A 21,328-nucleotide genomic window follows, 5' to 3' on the forward strand; every position below is an offset into this window, starting at 1 on the left:
TCAATGTGTGGGGGTGAGGGTGTATGTGGGGTCAATGTGTGGGGGTGAGGGTGTATGTGGGGTCAATGTGTGGGGGTGAGAGTGTATGTGGGGGTGAGAGTGTATGTGGGGGTGAGGGTGTGTGGGGGTCAATGTGTGGGGGTGAGGGGGTGTGGAGGTCAGGGTGTATGTGGGGGTCAATGTGTGGGGGTCAGGGTGTATGTGGGGTCAATGTGTGGGGGTCAGGGTGTATGTGGGGGTCAATGTGTGGGGGTCAGGGTGTATGTGGGGTCAATGTGTGGGGGTCAGGGTGTATGTGGGGTCAATGTGTGGGGGTCAGGGTGTATGTGGGGTCAATGTGTGGGGGTCAGGGTGTATGTGGGGTCAATGTGTGGGGGTCAGGGTGTATGTGGGGTCAATGTGTGGGGGTGAGAGTGTATGTGGGGGTGAGAGTGTATGTGGGGGTGAGGGTGTGTGGGGGTCAATGTGTGGGGGTGAGGGGGTGTGGAGGTCAGGGTGTATGTGGGGGTCAATGTGTGGGGGTCAGGGTGTATGTGGGGTCAATGTGTGGGGGTCAGGGTGTATGTGGGGGTCAATGTGTGGGGGTCAGGGTGTATGTGGGGTCAATGTGTGGGGGTCAGGGTGTATGTGGGGTCAATGTGTGGGGGTCAGGGTGTATGTGGGGGTCAATGTGTGGGGGTCAGGGTGTATGTGGGGGTCAATGTGTGGGGGTCAGGGTGTATGTGGGGTCAATGTGTGGGGGTCAGGGTGTATGTGGGGTCAATGTGTGGGGGTCAGGGTGTATGTGGGGTCAATGTGTGGGGGTCAGGGTGTATGTGGGGGTCAATGTGTGGGGGTCAGGGTGTATGTGGGGGTCAATGTGTGGGGGTCAGGGTGTATGTGGGGGTCAATGTGTGGGGGTCAGGGTGTATGTGGGGTCAGTTGTTGTGTTGAAGCTCTGAGGGGACATGGGCAGTCACCATGGCGACGTGCTGCTGATTGGCTCTGCAGAGGGTGTGTCCGCGCGCGCACGCGGGCAGCGCCGGGCGCGCGCGCGCACGGGCAGCTCCTGGTTTCGCGTGCACGCGTTCAGCGCCGGGGGCGCGCGCACACGGTCTGTCAGTTACGGTCTCGCTGTGATTGGGATCGGGGCACCATGCTGAGGGCTGCCGGTTGGGCCGCCAGGAGATTCTCCACCGCGGCGGTGAGTGTGGGGGTCATCCCCACCGACCCCCTGGCAGCGCCTCAGAGACATCCCGGGACCGGCACCCCCTTCTCCCGGGACCCGTTTCCCGTTCCCGGGGAATCCCGGTCTCCCCAGGCCGCTGTCGAGTGGACACGTTGCAGGAGTCGCGGGGATTGCATCAACCTGTCTGCCCCAATGCCTCAAACCCACCTGATTCTCCCCAACCTCACATAACCTGCCCAAACCGTTCTCAACCCCCCAAAAACCTCCCCAGTCTCCCCCCCCCCCCCCCACAACGCCAAACTCTCCCCAAACTCCCTCAATGCAACACCTTCCCAAAGTTCAATTATGCCCTCTCAAACCTCCCCCTCCAAACCCCCCATAACCTCCTGCCTTCAAACCTCCTCAATCTCCCCAAACCTTAAACTACACCAAGCCCCCCCTCAACCTCTTAACCCCCAACCTTCCCTCAACACCCCGAACCGCAATAATTTCTTCAACACCCCTCAATCTCCCCAAACGCTTCCTCAACCACCCAGAACCCCATCACCTCCTCAAATACCCCCACAACCCACCTCAACCCCCAACTCTCCTCAATGCCCCTCCACCTCCACCAGCCCCCCCTCAATTCCCCCCAGCCCCCCCTCAATTCCCCCCAGCCCCCCCTCAATTCCCCCCAGCCCCCCCTCAATTCCCCCCAGCCCCCCCTCAATTCCCCCCAGCCCCCCCTCAATTCCCCCCAGCCCCCCCTCAATTCCCCCCAGCCCCCCCTCAATTCCCCCCAGCCCCCCCTCAATTCCCCCCAGCCCCCCCAATCCCACATAACCCCCCAACAACCCCCGCAAACTTACTTCCCACAACCCCATCAATCCTTCCCAAACCTCCCTCAACACTTCCAGTCCCCACTCTCCCTACATCACCGCTGCAAAGTTTCCTTTTTTTGACTGTGCTTTAATCCGATTACTGTTTTCTGTTTTAACAGATTCGTTACCAGAACAAACTAAATGTAGCTTTAATCGGCCAGAGTCTGTTTGGCCAGGAGGTTTACACTAACCTGCGGAAACAAGGTCACAAAGTGGTCGGAGTGTTCACAGTCCCTGACCGGGAAGGGAAGGCTGACCCTGTAGGTGAGTGAAGCCACTGCTGAAAGAACTGACACCTATTTTCATAGTCATCTCGGAATTGGTGGATTTTATGTTCTTTTTCAACCAATTATTTTAAAAACTTGATGGATTTCCACATTAAATATCCGTTAAACTCACAGTACTTGACCACTGAAAAGGCATTTGCTCGGGTTAGTTTTGAATTTGTGCTCCTTCAGGTGCAGGCTTTTGTTCTACTGTTCTGGCCAGGACGATCCATGTTATCTATCCCCTGAAATTAAAAAAAAGTTTAAAATTAAATACCATCTTTAATGTAATCAAATATCCCAAAATGAGAGACGAGTTGATGCTTGGGTAAATGGTTAAAAGCTTGGTCAAATAGGTATTTAAGGAGGCTTAAAGGGGGAAAGGGAGGTGAGAGGGGGAATTCCAGAGTGTGGGGCACCGGCACTTGAAGGCATGATTGCCAGTGGTGGAGTAGTGAAAAAGGGATACTCAAGAAACTAGAACTAAATGAGCGCAGATATCCTGGAGGGTTTTTGTCCAGATTACAGAGCTAAGGAGACATCCTACTCAATGGTCCTTTTACCCCCAACCTCCCCTTTTTTCTGTTAGCATCTGCTCACTTTGCATAATCGCTCCTCATAATTCAGTTTCTCCATCTCCTCAGTCTTTCTGATTGTTCTGTGCCCTTTCAATAATTGCAATATCCCTTTGTACTCTGCTGTCCAGAACTGTACACAATTCCCCAAGTATGGTCACACTAAAGTTTTATAAAATGACAGGATTACCTCGTTATTTTGGCTCAATATTGACCTTTCAGTCAATTCAAAGTCTGATTTACTCTAGCCACCAAGTATTGATGCAGTAGCTACAATCTGTTATCTATCTGCCCCTCCTGATCGCTCTCATTTACTCTGTGCATTGTTTTATTTGTATCAATGGACCATCCCTGATTTCTGCATTTCTTCATATTCTGTTTCATTCGCCACTTTTCTGCCCAATTAACTAATAAATCCAAATTCTTTAGTAGCTTATCATGTTCAGCTTTGCAGTCTTTTATTAACCTTATATAATCTATACATTTGCCCAAGGTGTTTGTGATATCTCGCTCCAATAAATAATTATCTGAATTATGACAGGCTGCTTTTGAAGAAACAACTCTGTTGTCAGCTCAGGTCTTAAAGACAATATCTTTATTCTACAACAAGTGACTCCCATTATTCAAACTAAAACTTTTACTTCTGGCTTGAACTCTCCCAGGATGTCTACATGACACCACATCGGCTGAGATGTTTGAACTTGAGGAGGTGCAAACCGATAATACCACTCACCCTCTGGTGCCATTATATTGAGGCTGCCTTAATTTCCTAAAGCGACTGTCAAATTTTGGGCTACAATTTAAAGAGATACATTGTCAAGGATAGCTAATGTTTGCCATGGCTTTCTACTGATAAAGGGAAGCCCAGATAAACTATCCGCTAACTGATTACTTTTACCAATTAATCAGCCTTGTTAACAGTGGAGCATGATGTGAGGTGTTACTTTTGTAAGTTAATTAAATGTTAAATAGTAGAGTTTTTTTTGATTAGCAGTGTTGGGGAAATTTTCTTGTTATTTTAAGTCACCCTCCCTACCGTTGTTTAAACGTTATTTATTCTTTAGGGTCTGTTTTTCTGGTTTTGTCATTATTTTTGGTTTGCACTCTGCCCCTGCACAATACGAGAGGAAAAAGTGACTGAAGTGTTGTAAGCTGCGACTGAACCCTAGATAGCAGAAGTGAATCATTTCTTAAATGTATACCTTTTGTTTCCTATACATAACTTGTAAACAGGGGCTCATGTGTTCACCAAAGTGAGTGATGCCAGTACTGCCAATTCTTATATTTTGGTTTAAGGTGCGAGGGGCAAGGCTTAAATGAGATGTACGAGGCAGATTTTTGTGGTGGGTGCTTGGAACTCGTTGCCAGGGGAGGTTGTGGAAGTGGATACGGTAGTGACTTTTAAGGTGCGAGTTGACAAATACATGAATAGAATGGGAATAGAGGGATATAGTCCCAGGAAGGGTAGGGAGTTTTTAGTTAAGTCGGACAGCATGGTCGGTGCAGGCTTGGAGGGCTGAAGGGCCTGTTCCTGTGCTGTCATTTTCTTTGTTCTTTGTTTGTTCTTTGAATGTTACAGGTCTATGATGACTTTCTAAGAGAATGCTCTCTTTTCAGATTGTTTTCCTGGTTTTCTTATTCTCCTTCCAATGACTGGTGCAAGAGGGAGGGTTTCAAATTCATAGATCATTGGGAAGTCTTCAAGAGAGGATGGCACCTGTACGGAAAGGATGGGTTACACCTTAACTGGAAGGGCACAAATATCCTGGCTGGGAGTTCTGCTAGAGTGTTTCGGCAGGGTTTAAACTAGTGTGGCAGGAGGGTGGGGATCAAAACAGTAGGTCAGTAAGTACTGAGGCTGGGGTCGAGCTGGGGGCCAGGGCAAGGCTCGCTAAGAAGAAGAGCATTCTGGAACAGGATGACCTGAGTGGGCTTGGAAGTCTGGAGTGCATCTGCTTCAATGCGAGGAGCGTAACGGGTAAGACAGACGAACTTAGGGCCTTAATGCTTACGCGGAATTTGGATGTGGTTGCGGTGACGGAGACATGGTTAAAAGAAGGACAGGACTGGCAGCTGAATATTCTGGGTTATAAGTGTTTTAGGCGAGACAGAGGAGGGGCTAAAAAAGGTGGGGGAGTAACGGTATTAGTTAAGGAGCATATTACAGCGGTGCAAGGGTGGACAATTTAGAGGGATCATGTAATGAGTCGCTGTGAGTGGAGCTCAGAAACAGGAAAGGTGCAATCACTATGTTGGGGGTATACTACAGTCCACGGGAAGTGGAGGAACGAATATGTCAGGAGATTCTGGATATGTGCAGAAAAAATAGGGTTGTTGTAGTGGGAGACTTCAATTTCCCTGGTATAGACTGGAAAGTGCTTAGGGCTGGGGGTCTGGACGGGGAGGAATTTGTAAAATGCGTACTGGAAGGTTCTTTGGAACAGTATGTAGATAGCCCAACTAGAGAGGAGGCTATACTGGATCTAGTTCTGGGAAATGAGCCCGGTCAGGTCGTCAAAGTTTCGGTAGGGGAACATGTGGCAAATAGTGACCACAACTCTGTTAACTTTAGGATAGTAATGGACAAGGACGAGTGTTGTCCTAAGGGTAGGGTGCTAAATTGGGAAAGGCTAACTATAGCCGGATTAGGCAGGAATTGGTGGCCGTTGATTGGGAGAGGCTGTTCGGGCAAGTCCACGTCTGGCATGTGGGAGTCTTTGAAGGAACAGTTGATAAGGCTGCAGGACAGGCATGTGCCTGTAAAAAGGAAGGATAGGAAAGGTAGGCTTCAAGAGCCGTGGATAACCAGGGAAATTGAGGATCTGATCAAAAAGAAAAGAGAGGCATACGTTAGGTCAAGGCAACTGAAAACAGATGGAGCGCTGGAGGAATACAGAGAGAGTAGGAAAGAACTCAAACGGGGAGTGAGAAGGGCAAAAAGAGGTCACAAAATGTTCTTGACAGACAGGATTAAGGAGAATCCTAAGGCATTTTATTCATATGTTAGGAACAAAAGAGTTGTCAGGGAAAAATTCGTACCTCTCCGGGACAAAGGAGGGGAATTATGCTTAGAACCCAAGGGAATAGGGGAGATCCTAAATGAATACTTTGCATCGGTATTCGCAAAGGAGAGGGACTGGTTGACTGGGAATGTCTCAGAGGGAGGTGTTGACCCGTGAGAGAGAATCTCCATTAGAAAGGAGGAAGTGTTAGGTTTTTTAGGTAACATTAAAACTGACAAAGCCCCAGGGCCTGATGGCATCTATCCTAGACTGCTCAGGGAGACAAGAGATGTAATTGCTGGGCCTCTGACGGAAATCTTTGTCTCTTCATTGGACACAGGTGAGGTCCCTGAGGATTGGAGGATAGCAAATGTGGTACCGTTATTTAAGAAGGGTAGCAGGGATGACCTGGGTAATTATAGGCCAGTGAGCTTGACGTCCGTGGTAGGGAAGTTGTTGGAGAGGATTCTTAGAGAGGATATATGTGCATTTAGAACGGAACAATCTCATTAGTGACAGACAGCATGGTTTTGTAAGAGGGAGGCCGTGCCTTACAAATTTGGTGGAGTTTTTTGAGGAAATGACAAAAACGGTTGATGAAGGAAGGGCCGTGGGTGTTGTCTATATGGATTTCAGTAAGGCATTTGACAAAGTCCCTCATGGCAGGTTGGTTAAGAAGGTTAAGGCTCATGGGATACAAGGAGAAGTGGCTAGATGGGTAGAAAACTGGCTTGGCCACAGGAGACAGAGGGTAACAGTCGAAGGGTCTTTTTCCAGCTGGAGGTCTGTGACCAGTGGTGTTCACAGTAAGAAGTTTAACAACACCAGGTTAAAGTCCAACAGGTTTATTTGGTAGCAAAAGCCACACAAGCTTTCGGAGCTGCAAGCCCCTTCTTCAGGTGAGTGGGAATTCTGTTCACAAACAGAGCATATAAAGACACAAACTCAATTTACATGAATAATGGTTGGAATGCGAATACTTACAACTAATCAAGTCTTTAAGAAACAAAACAACATGAGTGGAGAGAGCATCAAGACAGGCTAAAAAGATGTGTATTGTCTCCAGACAAGACAGCCAGTGAAACTCTGTGGGGGTTACAAATAGTGGGACATGAACCCAATATCCCGGTTGAGGCCGTCCTCGTGTGTGCGGAACTTGGCTATCAGTTTCTGCTCAGCAACTCTGCGCCGTCGTGTGTCGCGAAGGCCGCCTTGGAGAACGCTTACCCGAATATCAGAGGCTGAATGCCCGTGACAGCTGAAGTGCTCCCCAACAGGAAGAGAACAGTCTTGCCTGGTGATTGTCGAGCGGTGTTCATTCATCCGTTGTCGCAGGGTCTGCATAGTTTCCCCAATGTACCATGCCTCGGGACATCCTTTCTTGCAGCGTATCAGGTAGACAACGTCGGCCGAGTTGCAAGAGTATGTACCGTGTACCTGGTGGATGGTGTTCTCACGTGAGATGATGGCATCTGTGTCGATGATCCGGCACATCTTGCAGAGGTTGCTGTGGCAGGGTTGTGTGGTGTCATGGTCACTGTTCTCCTGAAGGCTGGGTAGTTTGCTGCGGACAATGGTCTGTTTGAGGTTGTGCGGTTGTTTGAAGGCAAGAAGTGGGGGTGTGGGGATGGCCTTGGCGAGATGTTCGTCTTCATCAATGACATGTTGAAGGCTCCGGAGGAGATGCCGTAGCTTCTCCGCTCCGGGGAAGTACTGGACAACGAAGGGTACTCTGTCCACTGTGTCCCGTGTTTGTCTTCTGAGGAGGTCGGTGTGGTTTTTCGCTGTGGCGCGTCAGAACTGTTGATCGATGAGTTGAGCGCCATATCCTGTTCTTATGAGGGCATCTTTCAGCGTCTGGAGGTGTCTGTTGCGATCCTCCTCATCCGAGCAGATCCTGTGTATACGGAGGGCTTGTCCGTAGGGAATGGCTTCTTTAACGTGTTTAGGGTGGAAGCTGGATGGCCATTCCTGTGGACAAGTACACTTCACAGTATTTTCTTACTCTGACAAACTATCATTCTAAGTTCATCCCATGTTATAGTGAGGTCAGTAGACTGCTTTGCCATCTTCTCCACCGGGATATTGAATGGTACTGGCAACAGCATCACACAGTGGTCTTCAACAGACTCAAACAGGCACTCAAAGCCCCAACTGTACTGTAATACATGGACATTTCAACACCTGTACAGCAGATGCCTCCCAGCATGGAATTAATTAACTGAAGGGGAACTAGAGAGTCGGACCAGTAAGACTCAGAGGAAGAGCAGGCAGGGTGTGGTTGCTGATCAAAGAGGGTCTGGTGGACTGAAGTGCATTGGTTTCAATGTGAGAAGTGTAACAGATAAGGCAGATGAACTTAGAGCTTGGATTAGTACTTGGAACTATGATGTTGTTGCCATTACAGAAACTTGGTTAAGGGAGGCAGCTTAACGTCCCAGGATACAAATGTTTCAGGTGGGGTAGAGGGGGATGTAAAAGGAGTGGGGGAGTTGCACTACAGATTAAGGAGCTGTACTGCGGGAGGACACCTTGGAGGGCTCATACAGCGAGGCAATATGGGTAGAGCTTAGGAATAGGAAGGGTGTAGTCACAATGTTGGGGGTTTACTAAAGGCCACCCAACTGCCAGCGGGAGATAGAGGAACAGATATGTTGGCAGATTTTGGAGCTGTGCTCGGGTTGTTGTGGTGGGTGATTTTAACTTTCCCAATATTGACTGAGACTCACTTAGTGCTAGGGGCGTGGATGGGCAGAGTTTGTAAGGAGCATCCAGGAGGGCTTCTTGAAACAGTATGTAGATAGTCCAACTAGGGAAGGGGCCGTACTGGAAATGGTATTGGGGAATGAGCCCGGCCAGGTGGTCGACATTTCAGTAGGGAAGCAGTTCGGGAACAGTGACCACAATTCGGTAAACTTTAAGGTACTGATGGATAAAGATAAGTGTAATCCTCAAGTGAAGCTGCTAAATTGGGGGAAGGCTAATTGCAACAATATTAGGCAGGAACTGAAGAATGTAGATTGGGGGCAGATGTTTGAGGGCAAATCAACATCTGGCATGTGGGAGGCTTTCAAGTGCAAGTTGATAGGAATTCAGGACCAGCACATTCCTGTAAGGATGAAGGATAAGTATGCCAAGTTTCGGGAACCTTGGATAACGAGAGATATTGTGAGCCTAGTCAAAGAGAAAAAGGAAGCATTTGTCAAGGTTAGGAGGCTGGGAACACACGAAGCAATTGTGGAATACAAGGAAAGTAGAAAGAAACTTAAGCAAGGAGTAAGTAGGGCTAAAAGGGGTCACGAAAAGTCATTGGCCAGCAAGAGTAAGGAAAATCCCAAGGCTTTTTTTTTTACATATATAAAGAGCAAGTGGGTAGCCAGGGAGAGGGTTGGACCACTCAAAGACAAGGGAAGGAATCTCGCATGGAGCCAGAGGAAATGGACGAGGTATTAAATGAGTACTTTGTGTCAGTATTCACCAAAGAGAAGGCCTTGGTGGATGATGAGCTGGGGGAAGGGTGTGCAGATAGTTCGGGTAATCATAGAATCATAGAAACCCTACAGTGCAGAAAGAGACCATTTGGCCCATCGAGTCTACACCGACCACAATCCCACCCAGGCTCTACCCCCATATACCCACATATTTACCTGCTAATCCCTCTATCCTATGCATCTCAGGACACTTAGGGGCAATTTTTAGCACGGCCAATCAACCTAACCCGCACATCTTTGGACTGTGGGAGGAAACCGGAGCACCCGGAGGAAACCCACGCAGACACGAGGAGAATGTACAAACTCACAGACAGTGACCCAAACCAGGAATCGAACCCAGATCCCTGGAACTGTGAAGCAGCAGTGCTAACCACTGTGCTACCATGCTGCGAATGCAGGCATTCCAACCATTATTTTGTAAATTGAGTTTGTGTCTTTATATGCCCTGTTTGTGAACAGAACTCCCACTCACCTGATGAAGGAGCAGCGCTCTGAAAGCTTGTGGCTTGTGTTACCAAATAAACCTGTTGGACTTTAACCTGGTATTGTGAGACTTCTTACTGTGCTTACCCCAGTCCAACACCGGCATCTCCACACTACAGGGAAGGACCCAGAAGATTGGAAAATAGCCAATGTTGTTCCTTTGTTTAAGAAGGGTAGCAAGGATAACCCTAGTAATTACAGGCCGGGGAGCCAAGGTCTCGTTGAATATCTACCTCTCTCAGTTTGCACCCATTCAAATAATAATCTACCTTCCTATTATTGCTACCAAAGTATTTATCCACATTATACTACATCTGTCATGCACATGCCCACACGCTCAGCCTGTCCAAATCACGCTGAAGCATCTCTGCATCCTCCTCACAGCTCACCCACCCACCCAACTTTGTATCATCTGCAAATTTGGAGATAATAAATTTAGTTCCTTCTTCCAAATCATGAATATATAATGTGAACAGTTGGAGTCCTAGCACAGATCCCTGTGGAACCCACTAGTCACTGCCTGCCACTTGGAAAAAGATCCACTTATACCAACTCTTTGCTTCCTGTCTGCTTTCTATCCATCTCAAGACATTACTTGAAATCCCATGTGCTTTAACTTTACATTGTAGTCTGCGATGTGAGATCTTGTTTAAAGCCTTCTGGAAGTCTAAATAGACCACATCCACTATACTTCTCAGTCAATTCTATTAGTTACATCCTCAAAAGAATTCCAATAGATTTGTCAAACATGATTTCCCCTTTGTAAATTCATGTCGACTTTGTCTGATTATACCACTGCTTTCCAAATGCTGAGTTCTGAAATCCTTGATAATGGACTCCAGCAACTTCCCCAGTGCTGACATTATGCTCACTGATCCCTGTTTTCTCTCTACCTCTCTTTTTGAATCACGGCCAGTTTTTATGTTCCCCGCTGACTTACTTTCATACTCGAGAGGTGGCGGATGGAGTTTAATGCGGAGAAGTGTGAGGTAATTCACTTTGGTAGGAATAACAGATGTGTTGAGTATAGGGCTAACGGGAGGACTTTGAATAGTGTGGAGGAGCAGAGGGATCTAGGTGTATGTGTGCATAGATCCCTGAAAGTTGGGAATCAAGTAGATAAGGTTGTTAAGAAGGCATATGGTGTCTTGGCGTTTATTGGTAGGGGGATTGAATTTAGGAGTCGTAGCGTTATGTTGCAACTGTACACAACTCTGGTGCGGCCGCACTTGGAGTACTGTGTGCAGTTCTGGTCCCCACATTACAGGAAGGATGTGGAGGCTTTGGAGAGGGTGCAGAGGAGGTTTACCAGGATGTTGCCTGGTATGGAGGGGAGATCCTATGAGGAGAGGCTGAGGGATTTGGGATTGTTTTCGCTGGAAAGGCGGCGGCTAAGAGGGGATCTTATTGAAACATATAAGATGATTAGAGGTTTAGATAGGGTGGATAGTGATAGCCTTTTTCCTCTGATGGAGAAATCCAGCACGAGGGGGCATGGCTTTAAATTGAGGGGGGGTAGTTATAGAACCGATGTCAGGGGTAGGTTCTTTACCCAGAGGGTGGTGAGGGATTGGAATGCCCTGCCAGCATCAGTAGTAAATGCGCCTAGTTTGGGGGCGTTTAAGAGATCCGTAGATAGGTTCATGGACGAAAAGAAATTGGTTTAGGTTGGAGGGTCACAGTTTTTTTTTAACTGGTCGGTGCAACATCGTGGGCCGAAGGGCCTGTTCTGCGCTGTAATGTTCTATGTTCTATATGTTCTACTCTATTTTCCCTTTCTTAATCAACCCCTTGGACCACCTTTGCTGAATTTTAAACTTCTCCGAATCCTCAGATCTATTGCTTTTTCTTACCAATTTGTATGTCTCTTCTTTGAATCCAATACTATCTCTAATTTCCCTTGTAAGCCATGGTTTTGCCATAGTTCCCATCCCAACTCTTGTGCCAAACAGGAATAAACTACTTTTTGAGTTCTCCTATTTGTTCCTTTAATGCCTGCCATTGCCTGTCCACTGTCTTTCCTTTCAGTAATGTTTCCCAGTCCATCATAGCCAATTCGTGTTTCATACCATTATAGTTACCTTTATTGGGATTCAGGACCCTGGTCTCAGAATCAACTACATCACTATCCACCTTGACAAAGAATTCCACCATATTATGGTCACTCATCTCCAAGGGTTCTCTCACAACTAGATTGCCAACTAATTCTCTCTCACTGCACAGTACCCAGTCCAAGATGGTCTTTTCTCTTGTTGGTTCCTCAACGTATTGGTCCAGAGACCATCCTATATACACTCTAGAAATTCCTCCTCTATTGTACTGTGACTAATTTGACTCTCCCAATCTATATGCAGATTAAAGTCACCCATAATCATAGATGTTCCTTTCACAGATGCATCTCTGATTTCCTGTCTAATGCAATTCCCAACATTACCACTACAGTTTGGTGGTCTGTATAACACTCCTACAATTGTTTTTTGCCCCTTGCTATTTTTTTTAACTCAACCCATATACATTCCACATTATCTATGCTAATATTTTTCCTCAATATCGTAACAATATCTTCTTTAATCCACAATGCAACTCCAACACCTTTTCCTTTCTGTCTCGCCTTCCTAAACACTGATAACCCTCAATGTTTACTTCCTATTCTTGGTCACCTTGGAGTCATGTCTCCATAATGCCAACTATATCATAATCCTTTACATCAATCTGTGCAATTACTTCATCCATTTTGTTTTGAATGTTCCAAGTGTAAAAAAATATAAAAGTTGGGAGTGTTATGGTAAGGTTATATAAAGGCATTGGTGAGGCCGAATTTGGAGTATTGTGTACAGTTTTGGTCACCTTGTTACAGGAAGGATGTAAATAAGCTTGAAAGAGTGTAGAGAAGGTTCACAAGGATGTTGCCGGGACTTGAGAAGCTGAGTTACAGAGAGAGATAGAATAGGTTGGGACTTTATTCCCTGGAGCGTAGAAGATTGAGGGGAGATTTGATAGAGGTGTATAAGATTTTGATGGGTATAGAAAGAGTGAATGCAAGCAGGCTTTTTCCGCTGAGGCTCGGGGAGAAAAAAACCAGAGGGCATGGGTTAAGGGTGAAAGGAGAAAAGTTTAAAGGGAATATTAGGGGGGGCTTCTTCACGCAGAGAGTGGTGGGAGTGTGGAATGCGCTGCTGGATAAAGTGGTAAATGTGGGGTCACTTTTAACATTTAAGAAAAACTTGGACGGGTTCATGGATGAGAGGGGTGTGGAGGGATATGGTCCAAGTGCAGGTCAGTGGGACTAGGCAAAAAATGGTTCGGCACAGACAAGAAGGGCCAAAAGGCCTGTTTCTGAGCTGTAATTTCCTATGGTTCTATGAGTGTTCAGGTACAAAGCCTTAAGATGAGCTCTTTTAACATTACTTGTCCTGTTCCTGTGTCCTTATCTGACTCTGGCCCTTGATTACTCTGCTTATCAGAGCAACTCCCTTCTCCAAGACAACCTCCCCCTGGGAGGAAGTAGCCCCTCTGGGACTACTTCCTCCCAGTCCTCTAATACTCTGGGACGGCCTCCCCCTTCCTCTAATACCCATACTCCAGGACTGCCTCTCCCAGTCCTTCCATACCATGCATTGCTTCTCTCCAGTGATCTAAAACCTCAGAACTAATTTCCAAAAGGCGTTTGATAAGGTGCCCCATAAAAGGCTGCTGAAGAAGATTAGGGCACACGGAGTTGGGGGTAGTGTGTTAAAGTGGATTGGGGACTGGCTATCCGACAGGAAGCAAAGAGTCGGAATAAATGGGTGTTTTTCCGGTTGGAGGAAGGTAACTAGTGGCGTGCCGCAGGGATCGGTACTCGGGCCGCAACTGTTTACCATTTATATAGATGATCTGGAGGAGGGGACGGAGTGTAGGGTAACGAAGTTTGCAGACGACACAAAGATAAGTGGAAAAGTGAATCGTGTGGAGGACGGAGAAGATCTGCAGAGAGATTTGGACAGGCTGAGTGAGTGGGCGAGGATATGGCAAATGGAGTATAACGTTGATAAATGCGAGGTTATACACTTGAGGAAATAATAACAAATGGGATTACTATCTCAATGGAAACAAATTAAAACATGCTACCGTGCAAAGGGACCTGGGGGTCCTTGTGCATGAGACGCAAAAGCCCAGTCTGCAGGTACAACAGGTGATCAAGAAGGCAAATGGGATGTTGGCCTATATTGCGAGGGGGATAGAATATAAAAGCAGGGATGTCTTGATGCACCTGTACAGGGCATTGGTGAGGCCGCAGCTGGAATACTGTGTGCAGTATTGGTCCCCTTATATGAGGAAGGATATATTGGCATTGGAGGGAGTGCAGAGAAGGTTCACCAGGTTGATACCGGAGATGAGGGGTTTGGATTATGAGGAGAGGCTGAGGAGATTGGGTTTGTACTCGTTGGAGTTTAGAAGGATGAGGGGGGATCTTATGGAGACTTATAAGATAATGCGGGGGCTGGATAGGGTGGAGGCGGAGAGATTCTTTCCACTTAGTAAGGAAGTTAAAACTAGAGGACACAGCCTCAAAATAAAGGGGGGTCGGTTTAAGACAGAGTTGAGGAGAAACTTCTTCTCCCAGAGGGTGGTGAATCTCTGGAATTCTCTGCCCACTGAGGTGGTGGAGGCTACCTCGCTGAATATGTTTAAAGCGCGGATGGATGGATTCCTGATCGGTAAGGGTATTAAGGGTTATGGGGATCAGGCGGGTAAGTGGTACTGATCCACGTCAGATCAGCCATGATCTTATTGAATGGCGGGGCAGGCTCGAGGGGCTAGATGGCCTACTCCTGCTCCTATTTCTTATGTTCTTAACTACCTCTCCCAGTTGTCTAATACTCTGGGATTACGCACCCCCCCCCTCCCCCCCCCCCCCACCCACCCCGCCCGCTAATCAGAAGAATGGAATCCCTCAATCCCGGTTTTGTGGGTAAACTTGACCACATACCCTCATCATAGTCTTTAGCGGCACAGTGGTCAGCACTGCTACCTCACAGCACCAGGGACCCGGGTTCGATTCCAGCCTCAGGTGACTGACTGTATGGAGTCTGCACATTCTCCCACAGTCCAGAGATCTGTAGGTTAGGTGGATTAGCCATGGTAAATGTGCAGGACTATGGAGATAGGGTGGAGGGTCTGGGTAAGAATCTCTTTCAGAGAATTGGTACAGACTTGATGGGCCGAATAGTCTTCTTCTGCACTTGTAGGGTTGCTATGGATGGAACAGGATGTGTCCGATGAGAATTTAAATTTGAGGTCCTTAATTTAAGGGCAGAAGTTCTGAAGAAGGCTCATGTGGACTCAAACCCGTGGGCGGCTGGTGGCACAGTGGTTAGCACTGCTGCCTCACGGCACCAGGGACCTGGGTTCAATTCTAGCCTTGGGTCACTGTCTGTGTGGAGTTTGCACATTCTCTCCGTGTCTGCATGGGTTTCTTCCAGGTGCTCTGGTTTCCTCCCAAAGATGTGCAGGTTAGGTGGATTAAGCATGCTCAACAGCTCCTTAGTATCAGGGGGGCTAGCAGCGTAAATACTTGGGATTACAGAATAGGCCCAAGTGGGACTGTTATCGGTGCAGGTTCGATGGGCTGAGTGACCTCCTCCTTCACTGTAGGTACTCTATGATTCTCTGATGTCATCTCTCCAATGTAGGATGATAAACTGATGACTTAAACTGTTTTATCCCAAGCTGTTCATGACTTCCCGAAACAACTGACATGAAATTCAAACCCTGATCGGACCGTATTTTGTTTGGTAAATCATGCCTTGTAAAGAATTTGGTCAACTCTCCTTCAATCCTCTTTGCTGTGATCCCTTATAATAGTATCACTCCTAGGAATCTAGGAGATACATCCATGATTATCAGCAAGTATTAAATTTCCACTTTTGGCTTATGGAGGGGCCCTACATAATCAATTAGGTCCCTTGTAAAATGGTCTTCAAATGCTCAAAGAGGAATTAAAGGTGCAGGGCTAATTACTGTTCAGGTTTCCCTATCACCTGACTTATGTTACATGCTTGACAGAACTTGTATCTTTCTTTGATTTTATTTTATTTTATTTATTGTTGTCACATGTATTAGTTTACAGTAAAAAAGTATTGTTTCTTGCACACTATAAAGACAAAGCATACCATACACAGAGAAGGAAAGGAGAGGGTGCAGAATGTGGACAGTCATAGCTAGGGTGTAGAGAAAGATCACTTAATATGAGATAGGGCCATTCAAAAGTCAGATGGCAGCAAGGAAGAAGCTGTTCTTCAGACTTTTGTATCTTTTTCCCAACGGAAGAAAGTGGAAGAGAGTCTGTTTGGGGTGCGTGGAGTCCTTGATTATGCTGGCTGCTTTTCCAAGGCAGCAGGAAGTGTAGACAGAGTCAATGGATGGGAGGCTTGTTTGTGTGATGGATTGGGCTACATTCACAATCCTTTGTAGTTTCTTGCAGTCTTGGACAGAGCAGGAGCTATATCAAGCTGTGATAGAACCAGAAAGAATGCTTTCTATGGTGCATCTGTAAAAGTTGGTGAGAGTCGTAGCTGACATGCCAAATTTCCTTAGTCTTCTGACATGTTAAACTGAGACCCTTATCTACCTCCCAGTGGGATGTAAATGATCCCAGGGCACTAGCAGAAAGCAGAGCAGTTAATCCTTGTCTCCTGGCCAATATTTATCCTTGTGTCAATAACTCAAAAGCAGGCTATCTGGTCATAGAGTCATAGAGGTTTACAGCATGGAAACAGGCCCTTCGGCCCAACTTGTCCATGCCGCCCTTTTTTAAAAAAAACCCTAAACTAATCCCAATTGCCCGCATTTGGCCCATATCCCTCTATACCCATCGTACCCATGTAACTATCTAAATGCATTTTAAAAGATAAAATTGTACCCGCCTCTACTACTACCTCTACATGAGGGCCCTTTAAAGGAGGAAATCTACCGTCATTTACCCAGCCTGGTCATTGTCACATTGCTGCTTTTGGGAACCTGAAAACAAATTAGCTGCTGTCTTTCCTGCAGTAGAACACTTTGAACTGAAGCAAAGTACTTGGGATGTCCTGAGATTGTGTTAGGTGTTATATAAGTAGGTTGTTTTCTCTGGAGCAAAGAATACTGAGGGGCAAACTGATTGAGGTGTTCAAGATTATGAGGGGCATGGACAGAGTGGATAGGGAGCAGCTGTTCCCCTTAGTTGAAGGGTTAGATGCAAGGGGACACAAATTAAAAGTGAGGTGTGGGAGGTTTAGGGGGGATTTGAGGAAAACCTTTTGTACCCAGAAGGTGATGACAATCTGGAATGCACTGCCTGGGAGGGGATAGAGGCGGATTGCCTCACATCTTTTAAAAAGTACCTGGATGAGTACTTGGCACGCCATAACATTCAAGGTTGTGGGCCAAGTGCTGGCAAGTAGGATTAGGTGGGCAGGTCAGGACCTTTCATGCGTCGGTGCAGACTTGATGGACCAAAGGGCCTCTTCTGCACTGTGTTATTCTGTGATTGTGTGACACACAGGCATTGGTGGGCTTTCTTAACTATTGTGTTGACAATGGGGGATCAGGACAGGTTGTTGGTGATCTGGACACCTAAGAACTTGAAGCTGTCAATCATTCCTACTTCATCCATGTTGATGTAGACAGGGGCATGTTCTCCACTACGCTTCCTGAAGTTGATGACAATCTCCTTCATTTTGTTGACATTGAGGGAGAGATTATTGTTGCTGCACCAGTTCACCAGATTCTCTATCTCATTCCTGTACTCTGTCTCGTCATTGTTTGAGATCCGACCCAAGGTGATGTTGTCTGCAAACTTGAAAATTGAGTTTGAGGGGAATTTGGCCACACAATCATAGGTGTATAAGGAGGAAAGGAATGGCCATATAAATAATGTGGCTCCCAGTGTAGGTCAGAGTCTGGAATCCTGTGGTGAGTAACTCACCTCCTGACCCCCCACAAAGCCTATTCACCATCTACAAGGCACAAGTCAGGAGTGTAATGGAATACTCTCCATTTGTTTGGATGGGTGCAGCTACAACAACACTCAAGAAGCTCAATACCATCCAGGACAAAGCAGCCCCGCTTGATTGCTACACTTTCCACAAACATTCAATCTGTCCACCACCAATCAACTGTAGCTGGACTGCATAAAGGTGACCTCTATACAAGAAAGCCAGATATGATCTACGGAGATCCAACAAAGATGCTGGTTGAAGTCCGTGTGGCTAGTCCCAGGCTAGCCACACAGACTCCCACCGACTATGACAAGGTTTGCAAGACATAACAGGTTACAAGATGAAGGCATGTAGAATTGCCAGCGCCACTGAACCCCTCCCCAATGATTCAACACATTCTATGCCCATTTTGAGCAAGAGATCAGCGAGAGCATGCCTTCCAGTCCAGAATCCTCAGCCGAACCCGTATCTGAGATCACCATCGCAGATGTCAGATTAGTTTTCTCGAAAGTCAACCCACGGAAGGTGACTGATCTGTATGGGGCACCCAGTCAAGCACTCAGATCCTGTGATGACCAGCTGGGGGGATATTTGCTGACATCTTTAACCACTCTTTACACCAATCTGAGGTCCCTATCTGCTCCAAGAAGATGACCATCATCCCTGTACCAAGAAAAGCCAGGCAGTGTGCCTTAATGATTATCGTCCGGTGGCTCTGACATCCATCATTGTGAAGTGCTAAGAAAGGTTAGTCATGGCACAAATCAATCCGACCTCCCAGATTGCCTGGATCCACTGCAGTTCGCCATCTCCCTGGCCCTACACTCAATGCTGGAATACCTAAATAACAAAGACACCTATGTAGGAATCCTATTTATTGACAACAGCTCAGTCTTCAACACCGTTATTACGACTAAATTCATCTCCAAACTCCGTGACCTGGGGCTCGGCTCCTCCTTCTGCGACTGGATCCTGGACTTCCTAACCCATAGACCACATTCAGTAGGATAGGCAACAACACCTCCTCCACGGTCATCCTCAGCACCGGTGCCCCACAAGGCTGTGTCCTCAGCCCCTTACTATACTCCTTAAACATCTATGACTGTGTAGGCAAATTCCCCTTCAATTCAATTTTCAGGTTTGCTGATGATACTACTGTAATGGGTCAGATCTCAAACAATGATGAGACGGAGTACAGGAAAGAGATAAGGAATCTGGTGCAACGACAATAATCTCTCCCTTAATGTCTGCAAAACAAAGGAGATGGTCATCAACTTCAGGAAGCGTAGTGGAGGACATGCCCCTGTCGGGGGAATGAACTGGAAATGGTCACGAGCTTCAAGTTTCTTGGTGTCCAGATTACCATCAACCTGTCCTGGTCCCTCCACCACAGTAGGGGGCTGAGAACACAGCCTTGTGGGCACTGCTGTTGAGGATGATCGTGGAGGAGGTGTTGTTGCCTATCCTTACTGATTGTGGTCTGTGGGTTAGCAAGTTCAGGATCCAGTCACAGAGGGAGGAGCCGAGGCCCAGGCCATGAAGTTTGGAGATGAGTTTTGTTGAAATACTGATGTTGAAGGCTGAGCTGTAGTCAATAAATAGGAATGTGACATAGGTGTCCTTGTTATCTAGGTGTTCCAGGGTTGAGTGCAGGGCCAGGGAGATCGCGTCTGCTGTGGACCTGTTGCGGCGGTAGGTGAACTGTAGTGGATCCAGGCAGTCCGAGAGGCTGGAATTAATTTGTGCCATGACTAATCTTTCGAAGCATTTCATAATGATGGATGTCAGTGTCACCAGATGATAGTCATTAAGGCACGCTGCTTGGCTATGCTTTGGTACCGGGATGCTGGTCGTCTTCTTGCAGCAGATAGGGACCTCAGAATGTTGTAAAGAGAGGTTGAAGATATCTGTGAATACCCCCGCCAGCTGATCCGTGCAGGATCTGAGCGCTCGTCCGGGTACCCCATCCGGGCCAGTCGCTTTCCGTGGATTGACCTTCGAGAAAGCTGATCTGACATCTGCAATGTTGGCCTCAGATACAGGTTCATCCAGGGCTTCTAGGGTAGATGGCAAGCTCTTGCTGACTTCTTGCTCAAAATGGGCATAGAATGCATTGAGCGCATCAGAGAGAGGTGCGTTGGAGCCGGAGATTTTACATGCCTTCATCTTGGAGCCTGTTATGTCTTGCAGACCTTGCCATAGTCGGCGGGAGTCCGTGTGGATAGCCTGAGACGCTAGCTTGGTCCGGTACTGTCTTTTGGCATCTTTGATGGATCTCCTTAGATTGTATCTGGCTTTCTTGTATAGTAAGAAGTTTAACAACACCAGGTTAAAGTCCAACAGGTTTATTTGGTAGCAAAAGCCACACAAGCTTTCGGAGCTGCAAGCCATCCCCACACCCCCACTTCTTGCCTTCAAACAACCGCACAACCTCAAACAGACCATTGTCCGCAGCAAACTACCCAGCTTTCAGGAGAACAGTGACCATGACACCACACAACCCTGCCACAGCAACCTCTGCAAGACGTGCCGGATCATCGACACAGATGCCATCATCTCACGTGAGAACACCATCCACCAGGTACACGGTACATACTCTTGCAACTCGGCCGACGTTGTCTACCTGATACGCTGCAAGAAAGGATGTCCCGAGGCATGGTACATTGGGGAAACTATGCAGACGCTGCGACAACGGATGAATGAACACCGCTCGACAATCACCAGGCAAGACTGTTCTCTTCCTGTTGGGGAGCACTTCAGCGGTCACGGGCATTCGGCCTCTGATATTCGGGTAAGCGTTCTCCAAGGCGGCCTTCGCGACACACGACGGCGCAGAGTTGCTGAGCAGAAACTGATAGCCAAGTTCCGCACACACGAGGACGGCCTCAACCGGGATATTGGGTTCATGTCCCACTATTTGTAACCCCCACAGAGTTTCACTGGCTGTCTTGTCTGGAGACAATACACATCTTTTTAGCCTGTCTTGATGCTCTCTCCACTCATGTTGTTTTGTTTCTTAAAGACTTGATTAGTTGTAATTATTCGCATTCCAACCATTATTCATGTAAATTGAGTTTGTGTCTTTATATGCTCTGTTTGTGAACAGAATTCCCACTCACCTGAAGAAGGGGCTTGCAGCTCCGAAAGCTTGTGTGGCTTTTGCTACCAAATAAACCTGTTGGACTTTAACCTGGTGTTGTTAAACTTCTTACTGTCGCTTCTCGGCCTTTTGGCTAAGATCAAGTGTAGTATGGAGAGGATGCTGCACTTGGTTGAGGTAATTGGGTTCCATTGAAGCTTCATATGTTTCATATGAAGCAATTTTTAAAAGCGGCATCTTGGCCTTTTGGCTAAGATGCAAATGAGCCCAAGTCTTGGAGGAGGAACCTCCCCCTTCTCCAATCAGCTTGGCTCATGTAGATCAGGCCCAGGACAGGATGGTTTGGTCGCTTGCCCTGTCTTGTCAGCCTGGATCGGAAATGTCTCAACTTGTTGAGACTCTGAATTGGATTTGATTTG

The 21,328-nt window shown here is 47.2% G+C and overlaps 1 protein-coding gene and 1 non-coding gene across 2 annotated transcripts in view; both read left to right on the top strand.

The window, feature by feature from the left end:
- The first annotated feature begins 1,001 nt into the window (after nt 1–1,001).
- Nucleotides 1,002–21,328, top strand: part of LOC144507818 (mitochondrial 10-formyltetrahydrofolate dehydrogenase-like) — a 136,805-nt gene continuing 116,478 nt past the window's right edge. Inside the window, exons 1-2 of the mRNA XM_078235145.1 lie at nt 1,002–1,183; nt 2,148–2,292. Of these exons, the coding sequence (XP_078091271.1) occupies nt 1,136–1,183; nt 2,148–2,292 (193 nt within the window). The 5' untranslated portion in view covers nt 1,002–1,135. The remainder of the gene's footprint in view (nt 1,184–2,147; nt 2,293–21,328) is intronic.
- On the top strand, nt 21,023–21,218 carry LOC144508151 (U2 spliceosomal RNA). Its single transcript, XR_013500235.1, has one exon. It is a non-coding gene; the product is annotated as a U2 spliceosomal RNA (small nuclear RNA).

This window comes from Mustelus asterias, chromosome 19, assembly GCF_964213995.1.
Source record: "Mustelus asterias chromosome 19, sMusAst1.hap1.1, whole genome shotgun sequence".
Classification (NCBI taxonomy): Eukaryota; Metazoa; Chordata; class Chondrichthyes; order Carcharhiniformes; family Triakidae; genus Mustelus; species Mustelus asterias.